At 34.2% G+C, this 12500-nt stretch overlaps 1 protein-coding gene across 1 annotated transcript in view; it reads left to right on the forward strand.

Moving 5' to 3' along the window:
- The window catches only part of LOC137615949 (protein clarinet-like), a 9427-nt gene extending 3618 nt beyond the window's left edge, over positions 1 to 5809 (forward strand). Inside the window, exons 2-3 of the mRNA XM_068345636.1 lie at positions 3994 to 4622; positions 5706 to 5809. Of these exons, the coding sequence (XP_068201737.1) occupies positions 3994 to 4622; positions 5706 to 5809 (733 nt within the window). The remainder of the gene's footprint in view (positions 1 to 3993; positions 4623 to 5705) is intronic.
- Positions 5810 to 12500: the final 6691 nt, after the last annotated feature.

The raw sequence follows: 12500 nt of genomic DNA on the forward strand, positions 1-12500 counted from the left end.
TATATATATATAAATCTGCTAACGAGCTATTCCATTTATAAAAATGGATATCATAACATGTTGCTCAATACACAACACAAGATTATAAAAAAAAGATACGCCAGAAATGGGGAATACGATTGTTGTTTTATTCTAAGATTTCTTTGTTTATTGTATGTTTTACAGCTTCGATTTTCAGGATATTTATCAAGAGTTTATTTCAATTTCCACTTAATATAATTCTCAATATTTGTTTACGCTTGTTTCAGCTTATGATGATATTCAAAGAAAACTAGAAAAAAATTTGTTTCTTGCCGGAAATGTAAAAACCACGCATATCTTCAAAATGACTGAGGGAAGATGAAACATGAATTGGGACCACATATGGTGAAGTAGGTAGATGATGAAACGCGGCGTGGAAATTGCTTAGAATACTGACTTCTTTGAGGGGAAAAAATTGGAAATTAGGAAAGTTCTGAATCAAAGAGAAATCAAAAGTTGGTATTTTATATTATGTCTCATTTTATTTTCTATAAATTGTCAGTTAGTAAATGGTGTATGCAACAAATACTAGTAAGTTGTGATAATTGATCGTCTTAGTAAGTCAAGAATATATGTAAGTTATGCCTGCTCAGATCATGATGGGACTGAAATAATTTTCTTCTTTAAATAAAAAAAAAAATAAAAAAAAAGGGACGTAAGTTGAAACCATCTATATAAGATAGTAATTGTGAATAAAATGGAGAGAATATTAAGAATAATTTAGCTTCTGCTGATTTGAATTCAAGGAGACATATCTGCACTAATGCATCATTCATTGGATTGGTAAATAAAATAATTTGGATTATGGTGAATGTCGAGTTTTCGAAGCTGTTTAAAATTGAAAGATGGGAGAGTTCAAAAACATAGAATTAACTTTACTATCTACCTAGCAAAACAAACATAAAAATAAAGAAAAAATAAAAACATTTAGAGTAAAAAGATTTCTATTTCAAATTAAACACATTGAAGGATTTATCCTTTTTAGTGTTATTTACTAACACACACAACAGTTTTCGACTCATGGAGACAATATCACCACTGAAAGCAAAACATTTCAATGAGTTTACAAATTTCTAAAGTGCTCATTTTGGCGAGACAGATAGAATTAAACTTAATTTTTTTTATTCTTCTTTACAAGACTAGTCCTTAAATATTGAAACTTATCTCAGGCAGCAACAGTAAATGCAGTGACGTGGTTAAAGGGTTATATTAAAAATAGTTTCACTTCCTGAAACTTTTTAACAATGCAAAGGACAATCTCTACAACGACAGAGTATGTTTCGAATGTGGAAATATGCTGCTAACAGGAAAACTGGAAATGTACAATGGCGTATGTAAACAAGGGTAAACAAGACATAATTGGCATTGACGTAACGCAAAACAAATCTGTTTGAGAACAAAAATAGATATACAATCAAATGCTGCTTCAATGGGATCATTAATTATTACAAATTTCTGTTGAGAACTTATACTCATATTTAGTACATTTACATATTTTTTTTCGAATTGATAAACAAAATTAATAAAAATTATATCAGCCAATAAGACGTAAGCAGAAAGAGAGAAAGATAGAGAACAAAATTAAAATGGAAAAAAGATGAGAAAAATTTATTGATAGCAATGGTCAATCTCAATCCTCACCTGGTGGCATAACCCAGAGGGTGTGGGTGCTGTCCTGCATGATGGAAGAGCTAAAGTGGTTTCATTTGCCTCCCACTCAGTTAGCATCCTATGCATAATTACTCAAAGGTTCTGCCATTGGTAGGTCAGACTCTGGCTATTTATACCATTTGATTGCGTTGCGAAAACGTGTTTTTGTTGCAGCATATTTGATTCAACCGCTGGACTCAACGCTGACCGCTTTTGATTATTCCTTCTTTGTTTAGAAAAGAGTGAAGAGACAAGAGGCTCATTTGGTTAAAACAACTAACACATTTACTCCAAAATATACTGGGTATAGGATTTACGAGTTTCATAGGGTTTGAGGGAAAACAAACAGCAAATATTTGATCTCACGATTAAAAATGTAATTTTGGATTATTTTCCTCTGGAGATCTTGTGATTCATCTAATGATGATGGTACATTGGTTAAAAAAACTATAAAACTGAAAAGTTAACGTCTATCTATGAGTGTAAAAGCAATCATTGCTTGGTTTAGTAAAAAAAAAAAAAAAAAAAAAAAAAAAAAAACAGTTCACGGCCTTCTTCAAAATATGCTCTATCCAAAATAATCATGTTATTTCGTTTCTTTATAAAAAAAAAAAATACTTTTTACGAAAGTTAACTTAGCCACGAATATTATCGTATCTTAATTAGCATGCTAAGCGTTGAACATCAACATGTCTGTATTTAACCTATTGAAGACTAGAGGTAAAATTTACTTACTGGTATAAACACAGGAATTCCATTTAATTGTCAAACACCTGATTATCTATCATAACCCTTGCCTTATAACAGCTACGTAATGGGTTCGGGTGTGTTATTAATAACAGAATAGTGACTAAAATCTTTACAACAATCATTGCAAAAGAAGATTCGCGACGTTATCTTGTGAACCTATTTTCACCCAGTACTGCCACTGGACAATAAGGGATAAGTTCTTCAATTATTCGACTGATGAACTAAGGTGATGTTGGAGACAAGCATTTCTTATCTTTACGCCATAACGTAATATACACTGTTAAAAACACCATAATTTTAATCGGAAATTCTCCGTAAAAATATACCTGTGTTCAGCCGTATTTCAGTAAAATACAGGCGACCGTAATCTTACTCTACTTTGTTATCATCTTTAACGGGTTGGTGACCGTAATTTCAGTCATTTACGTCAATATATCCGTTTCCAAAACGGTAAATGCCTGACATCTATTCCAGGCTTTTAATCGTATTTTTTTTACGGCAAATTCTTAACAGTGTAGGACTTCAGACTATATATGTATGTATATATATATATATATATATATATATATATATATATATATATATATATATATATATATATATATATATATATATATATATATATAAGTAAAAATATACCTGTTCTCAGCCGTATTTCAGTAAAATAAAGGCGACCTTAAATTTATCCTATTTTGTTATTATCTTTTACGGGTTGGTGACCGCAATTTCACTCATTTACGTCAATATATCCGTTTCCAAAATGGTAAATGCCTGACATCTATTCCAGAATTTTAATCGTATTTTTTCTACGCCAAATTCTTATCAGTGTAGGACTTCAGACTATATATATATATATATATATATATATATATATATATATATATATATATATATATAAGTAAAAATATACCTGTTCTATGCCGTATTCCAGTAAAATACAGGCGACCGTAATTTTACCCTACTTTTTTATCATCTTTTACGGGTTGGTAACCGTAATTTCACTCATTTACGTCAATATATTCGTTTTTAAAACTGTAAATGCCTGACACCATTTATCCCAGGATTTTTACCATTTTTACGGCAAATCTTCAACAGTGTAGGACTTAAAACTATAAATATAGATATTTCTTCATCTTAAAACAGAATAATTTGGGATTTTAAAAACTAAGTATTTCTCGCTCTTAAACCAAGAGAATAATTTAGGAATTCACGGAATCATCGGATGTAAGGACCAGATCTAATAGTCTCACAAAAATTGAAACTAAATCTAGTGAGGACAAGAAGCAACTAGAAATAACTAAAAATAATCGTTTATCGCTATGTAATAATTTTCACTGTTTTTATGCAACGCGTTTTACAATTATTCTTTCTACATCTAAAGTAATATTTTCAATGTGGGTGATTGGCTTATATTATCATCTAGTCTCCTTACCAATATGAATTTTAGTCGGTGGACAAGAATAAAAGAACAGAATTTTATTACAATCAGTAAAACTTCTCTCGTGTTCCTTGGGAAGTTTTGTATAACTGCTTATGAATGTATATTTGATTCTCTTCTAAATATTATTACAGAAAGTCCTCAACTTACGAGCTTAATAGGGTCAAAGAACCTGTTTGTAAGTCCTCAACTTACGAGCTTAATATTTCCCAAGAACCTGTTTGTAAGTCCTCAACTTACGAGCTTAATAGGCCCCAAGAACCTGTTTGTAAGTCCTCAACTTACGAGCTTAATAGGTCCCAAGAACCTGGTTGTAAGTCCTCAACTTACGAGCTTAATAGGTCCCAAGAACCTGTTTGTAAGTCCTCAACTTACGAGCTTAATAGGTCCCAAGAACCTGTTTGCAAGTCCTCAACTTACGAGCATAAAAGGTCCCAAGAACCTGTTTGTAAGTCCTCAACTTACGAGCTTAATAGGTCCCAAGAACCTGTTTGTAAGTCCTCAACTTACGAGCTTAATGTTTCCCAAGAACCTGTTTGTAAGTCCTCAACTTACGAGCTTAATAGGTCCCAAGAACCTGTTTGTGAGTCCTCAACTTACGAGCTTAATAGGTCCCAAGAACCTGGTTGTAAGTCCTCAACTTACGAGCTTAATAGGTCCCAAGAACCTGTTTGTGAGTCCTCAACTTACGAGCTTAATAGGTCCCAAGAACCTGTTTGCAAGTCCTCAACTTACAAACTTAATAGGTCCCAAGAACCTGTTTGTAAGTCGAACGTTGTTAAATTTTGCCCTAGGTTAGGCTTCATCTAACTCACATGTCTATGATTTTCAGCTGCTAAAGTCCACAAATAGTTCTGTTTTATGTTGCAAATGTCGTAATGCTTATTGCATTAAATTATATAATACGGATTCACCTAACTCACATGTCTGCAAAAGTCTACAAATGGTTTTGTTTCATGTTGCAAATATCGTAATGCTTATTGCATTAAATCATATAATAAGTTATTACAGTATTTCATTATGAATTCATACAATATCTGAGATTCATTTTAGTTGCATATGTTTATGTATCTCCTAATGTTTTGGAATTTGAGGACCTGTATCATGATTATTACTAGCCAAACTACAATCCTGGTTGGAAAAACAGAATAGAAAAAGCCAAACAGATACAGTAGGGAAAATAACCCACCGAGGAAAGGAAATAGTCGACAAAAATGCAATGAACATTTAAATTTCGATTACGGAGTTGATTTGGCAACGTTAATAGCCTGAGTGCATGTTTATATTCCCGCTGTCTGCTCAGCATAATTAGTGAATAATTATCAGGGCGCCAGCTTTTAGGGTTATTGTTTTATGCAACTAAAGTTCAGTAACATCGTGCCGTTTCGCTTTTCAATTAAATTTCAATTTACAATGAAAACAATATTTATTTCATTCCTTGTTTTCATAGACCAATATATATCCTGTTTAATGACGCATAAGAATGCAACTCATCAATTTAATAATTATGTTTATATGTCTGAGACATTTGCGTGACTGTATATCGGTATGTTTCGTATTTAGTTATTCAATCCTAGAGTTTTAAGAGATGATTCTCCTTTTAATCATGAGGAAATCTACAAAATCTAACCCTCCCCCCCAAAAAAAAAGAACAAATATCACACAACAAATAAAACCCAAAACTTTCACAAGCAAACTGAAATTAATGTAAATGTATTAAACGTTTCTGAAACCGAATTCAAAACCAAATTGACCCTTGACGAATAATACGACACAGAAGAGCGTTAATTGCAGCACGTAAGTTTTTCATTAGTGCAATCACAGACATACTTTCAACAATCCTTAGCTTCACCTCGTTACTGCAACTGGACCAAATTGATTATGAATCATTATGCGCGGGGTGGGAAAGGTTTCAGGATTCCTGATGAAATTGAACGACGCTTTTGTTAATGACATCTATTAAATCAAAGAGACTGTCTCTCTGGCGTCCATAATAACTATCCATTTCATTTGAAGGTTGATGAGATTGGTAACACAGTAGCGCTCTCTAGAAAAGAAGAAATATGAAAGGGAAATGAAAAAAGTATGGGATTGGAAAGATAGAATATCTCCGATTCATTCTTTATTATTATTATTATTATTATTATTATTATTATTATTATTATTATTATTATTATTATTATTATTATTATCATTAAAGTAGACTGAGGTGGTATGGTCATGTAATGAGAAGAGATGAACAGTATATTGGGAGGAGAGTGATGAAAATGGAGGTACAGGGAACGAGGAGGAGAGGGAGACCAAAGCGGAGGTGGATGGTCTGTATCAAGGATGACCTTCGATCAAAGGGATTAACCGGTGATGAAGTGTGGGACAGAAGTAGACGGAGAACGCTGGCCATAAACATCGACTCCACATTAAGGTGGGAAAAGAGGCAGACGAGGAAGAAGAAGATTATTATTATCATTATTATTATTATTATTATTATTATCATTATTATTATTATCATTACTTGCTAAGTTATAACACTAGTTGGAAAAGCAGGATGCTATAAGCCCAAGGGGTCCAAGAGGGAAAAATAACCCAGGGAGGAAATGACACAAGAAAATATATAAACTACAAGAGAATGAACGCCAAAATGAAATATCTTAAGAACAATAACAACATTAAATTAGATCTTTCATATATAAAATATAAAAACTTCAAAAAGCAAGAGGAAGAGAAAGAAGACGGAACAGCGTGATCGAGTGCACCCTCAAAAGAGAGAACTCTAATTCAAGACAGTGGAAACCAATTGCCATCAGAGGCTGCTACACTAATAGACACTATTTGAAGCAGTTCATTTGCTCATAAAAAGGATGGAATCAGTGATACAGTTTTCTTATCTTTTGTCCAGTCTTTGCTGAAACTAAGCTTAAATGCCTGGAAGTACTAATGGATTTCTTAGTAATATGATTTATGCTTTGATTTGTAGAAATGTGTTTTGTTTTTTTACATAGCTTCTATATCAAATAGAGATTTGTGCATTGGCCTTTTATTATTATTATTATTATTATTATTATTATTATTATTATTATTATTATTATTATTATTATTATTATTATTACTTGCTAAGCTACGACCCAAGTTGGAAAAGCAAAATGCTATAAGCCCAGTGTTCCAACAAGGAAAATAGCCCAGTGAGAAAAGGAAAAAAGGAAAAAAATGAAATATTTTAAGAACATTAACATTACAATTAATAATTCCTATATAAACTATAAAAAACTTTAACAAAACAAGAGGAAGAGAAATAAGATAGGATGGTGTGCACGTGTGTACCCTCAGGCAAGGGAACTCTAACCCAAGGCAGTGAAAGACCATGGTACAAAGGTTATGGCCCTACCTATGTCTAGAGAATAATGGTTGATTTCGGAGTGTCCTTCTCCTAGAAGAGCTGCTTACCATAGCTAAAGAGTCTCTTCGATCCTTACCAAGAGAAAAGTGGCCAAAAATTATGAAGATTATCTCAGTTTATAATTTCATAATCATTCATTCTGATTTAGTGAGCTTTTGTGAATGAGCCTTTCATTGCTTAGTCCAATTTAATACCTCTGAGACAGTTTCTCCTTTCACTCTGTAAGCTTCAACAACAAAAAATATTCCATTAATTCTTATAATTAAATTGAGTCTTTCGCCGTTATCGATACTTGAGGAGTTTCGAAGAGTTCTCTTTATTCAATGGCCCAAGTCGGCCGCATGATAATAATTGATTTATTCTGTTGCTAGTGTAAATAGTATCCTTCGTCTCAGTTATCAAAGCTTTACCGCCATTCGAGTATTAATGTGTTTTCTAAGATGCTTCATATAAAAAGAAATTCACATCTATCTGTGAGAGCAATGATGGATTCATGTCATGATTTATGGATTGAATATATAAATATCAACATAATATCTAGAGATGGAGTAAAGCCAAATAAAAAGGAAACAGAAGGAACAGATAATCTATGAGGTAGTAATAGCCTCCTGGCTAGTGCAGTGGTAACGTGTTCGCCTATAGTCCATTTCTTTTAGCGAGTCATATTTGCACCGACTCGCAACGGTGCCCTTTTAGCTCGGAAAAGTTTCCTGGTCGCTGATTGGTTAGAATTATCTTGTCCAACCAATCAGCGATCAGAAAACTTTTCCGAGCTAAAAGGGCACCGCTGCGAGTCGGTGCAAATATGACTCGCTAAAAGAAATGGACTATAGCATTCGCATAGCAACAGATCGATACCATCCCGAGACAGTGAGTTTAAGCTGTTTACTGGGGAGGTCACTGCTGTCTTTGGGCACCGCGGTGGGGAGTTGGGCTTACCAGGCTGACGTTCTGGCGAGCATCTTTTCTGATGAAACTGGATCTGAAACCAGACACCTTTACCTTTACCTTCAATATTAAATGTAAAATTTTGACAAAAGATTTTTTTGGAAAATCAAATGATTCGATACCGGAAATAATATCGATATTATTAGAAATCTGTAATCCATAACGACAAAAAGGACAAATGTATAATCTAGCTAAGATTAATGAAATATGATCCAACATATGATATAGTTAATGTTATAAACTCCAGTACCATGGTCTTCCATTGTCTTGGGTTAGAGTTCTCTTGCTTGAGGGTACACTCGAGCACACTTCTATCTAGTTTCTCTTCCTCTTGTTTTGTTAAAGTTTTTATAGTTGTTATAGGAAATATTTATTTTAATGTTGTTACTAAAAATATTCTATTTTTCTTTATTTCCTTTCCTCACTGGGCTATTTTCCCTGTTGGGGCCCCTGGGCTTATAGCATCCTGCTTTTCCAACTAGGGTTGTAGCTTAGCATTTGATAATAATAATAATAATAATAATAATAATGATAATAATATTAATAATAATAATAATAATAATAATAATAATAATAATAATAATAATAATATGATCAACAACAGAAAATAAAAGAAAGATTAAAAGTGAAATAATTAATGAACCAAATCAGACTTAATTTGGACAACGAGCCTTGGCTACGACCATTCATACCAAACAACGGTTTCCCGAAAATGATCCAAAGAAATATTCATAAGCGAAGAAGGGAAAGAAGAAGAAGGAAAATTTCGAAAATGTGAAAACTTGGGAGTCATTACTGAATTTTGTGGAGGAAAATCTGTCATAAAATTCACTAATTGGAGAGCGGGAAAACTTTCCCTGGCTCCTTCCGCATTATCAATATCAAGTAGAGAATGAATTTATGGTCTAATTAGGAACCCGCATTTTTAACATATAGCATAATTAATGATGCTGAATATGAATTTCTAAATACGATGCTATCGTAGTGTCAGTGTGACTACCGCTGTTTATAATTGAGAGATGGAGTTGTTCGTAGAAACGCAAGTGTGTTTGTGTTTGTGCAATTATCAAGCCAGAAATAACACAAAAATCGAATTATTTTGACCTTGAGAATAACTTATACCTTGAAATAGCACATTCTATAACTAGATTTTGAAGCTATTCATTCTTGGGACGAGACTAAGGTGACACTAGACTTAAACTTAGGAGCAAACACACATTTTTTTCAGTTTGTAAATTTCAAGCACCGCAAAAGTTAATTATGCCTTGTGTGATATAGATACACACTTAATATATATGTACACAACTGTATAAACATACGTATATATGGTTGTATGTATTTGCTTACAATCAATTAAATTGGGTGCAGCTCTTAGGTAACGTTTGCAAAGCCAGAGAATCAGTGGTATCTCGGTTTATGAGTTTAATTCGTTCTAGGAGTGAGTTCATGCACCAAAATGCTCGTAAACAAAAACAATTATCCCAATAAAAACTAAAGGAAATGCAGTCGATACACTCCATACATCCATATATGCATATACACTTATTTCTATAGGTTTTGTGATTTAGTGAAAAAATATAACCCTTAACAATAGAAATGATTAAAATTGACAATTCACAAATATACAATAGATATATTGCCATATCAACTCGGGCCTTACCTTTGAGGAGAGTCATGACTGGCATGAGGGAGACGAAAGAGAAGAAGGAGAAGGAGAAGGAATAGGAGTAGGAGTAGGAGTAGGAGTAGGAGTAGGAGGAGGAAGAGGAGGATGAAGGATTTACTGCTTGAGGTAAACCCCTTGAACAGAAGCTACTATCACTTACTGGATCTTCTAATATACGCTGTGGACAATTGGTTGTCTTTTTTTACACTATTACCTTCAGTTTTAACAAGCAACCTATATTGAGATGACTTTTTTGTCTTTTCTTTAAAATTGAGAGGAAATGTGTCATTACACTATCGATAAATAGATTTGCTGCTTGCCCTGCCAAAGCCTTACCTGGGAGGTGTTTCCGTAGGGTTTCCACACATTCTTAACATCTCCCTAATTTCACTCGAAGCGAGAGGTTTGTCACTCTGTCTCTCCTCCTCAGGTGAAATTTCCTCTGCATCCTCTGATTGCTGCTCCTTATCCACCCCGAACACCATTGTCTTCTACAAAGGCAATTTCATTGTTAACTGCCGCCTGGATGGGTTAGACTACATCGAAATCCCGTTCAAGAACGAATTCAGGCCGGTTGCCTTGATCCAAAATTTAAGATCTCTGGGTAACCCATTCCTAAGCTTTCTCAAACATTGTGTTTTACCAAAACTCTCAGAGGGTGAGCTTGGTTCCTTCGCTGGAACGCTGCCTTTGTGTACAACTTAGAATTCAAGATTACCTAATGACCCATGGGTTGGAGAATTGCAGTGTTGGGTTGTAGAAACTCTATTCTGATGAATTTAAACTCCTCCATGAGGTCGTCTTCAATGACTGGAGGATGGGCAGGAGTACTGTCTGTAAGCAGCAAGGCTTGGAGTGGGAGGGTTTCTTCATGAGGTACTTTTTGGCCTCAAGACTTTTAAAGGCCTCGTGTATTTTCCGAGTGATACACCAAGAGAGGTTTGTTTCTGAAATCCCCAATAGCATCACCAAATAGCAGCAATGGCAGCTGGTCTTATGACAGAGAATTATCTTTTATTCTACAATAATGAAGGTCCTCCTGGGCATCATATTCCTAAAAAGACCAATCACACCATAATTGAACACTAGTTGTGGCATGTAAGAGTCAGAATTCACGAACCTGTTAAATTTGAAACGAATACCTCTGCTGCCTGGCATCGAAGCTTGCAACCTTACCATGTTACACAGCACTTGGATGCCAGTTCTTCTGCTGACGAACTTGGCTAATTTTTAACAAGGTCAGCATACAAGATTTTTTTTTCTTTTTACATATAATGCTCTCAATAATCTTATCTCCTACTAATTCCTTTTCATTGACCCATATGAGAGCAACTTTCTACTTTATCAAGAGCATGTGGCTCATTGTTTCATCAATGTAAGCACCACTCTCAAAACATCATTTGCTTTGATTTCTTCTTCTTGGCATTACCATGTTCATGCCTCTATAATTTCTTACTCCCCCTCTATGGTAATCATCTTTTTACCATCTTTGCTAATCATCTCGTCTAGATAGTACTGTTATTGTTAACTTGACAATGAATCACAGCGATAACAATTCTACAAAGAACACGCGGTAATAACAGCTACAAAGAACACTTCCAAAGACTCTTGCTCGAATACCAAAGAAGATGCTGGTAAGAGTGCTGCGCGGAGAGTGCAAGAGTTATGGTCTGTGCAGGGGTGGATATGTGAGATAAGGCGTAAAAATCATGGGAACACTGGGTTGTTGGTGAATAGGCATTGTACAACTACTTTCTGCGTATCGCAAGCTGGTCTATTTAGTACATGTCCACAAGAAATGCACATATAGAGGAAAATCTTTGCTCGCACACCAATACAATGCTCGTAAACCAATTTGAATTTTCATGCTCATATACCGAATTGCTCGTATTGAGAGTTGCTCGAAAACTTAAACACTACTGTATTTACTAGGAACAAGAGAATGTGCATAGGGTTGAAGTCCCATTTCTTAAGACGATGAAAAACAGAAAAAGTGTACTGTACCTCTCTATTGTCCCCTCTCAACAGATTGAACTGGTGAAGAGTGAAATAATCCTCATATATGCTAGGTTTTATGGGGGAGAGAGAGAGAGAGAGAGAGAGAGAGAGAGAGAGAGAGAGAGAGAGAGAGAGAGAGAGAGAGAGAGAGAGAGAGAGAGAGAGAGAGAGAGAGCACTTCAACTCAAAACCTCACTTCAAGATAATGTTGCAAGTTACCTACAAAACACCCCATTGTCTTACGAAATGTTGTAAAAGAAAAGGGGCTTCAACGCTGTATTTACTTCGTAAGAGCAACAGTAAAGAGATACAAAAAGAAAACGGAGTTTTTCAAGATTTTAAACTAGAAGAGAAATAACTGCTTTTTTTATGGACAACGGTTGAAGGTTGAACTTCTGAATATTTTTGAATCTATGAAAGAAAAGTGAAATAATCCAAATTCACCCTTTATAAACGCAACAATAAATGAAATAAGCTGTTCTGTCTGGATAGAGAAAATTCGACGTCGGACATAAAACATTCACACAGATCTGAATTAATCTGAAATTGAAAAGAAAATTTGAATTGCTCCAACAGAGGCTAATCACCTTTTCAAGGAGATAAATAAATATTTTAAATATCCAAAGTGTAGTTAA

The sequence above is a fragment of the Palaemon carinicauda genome, chromosome 2, assembly GCF_036898095.1.
Source record: "Palaemon carinicauda isolate YSFRI2023 chromosome 2, ASM3689809v2, whole genome shotgun sequence".
NCBI lineage: Eukaryota > Metazoa > Arthropoda > Malacostraca > Decapoda > Palaemonidae > Palaemon > Palaemon carinicauda.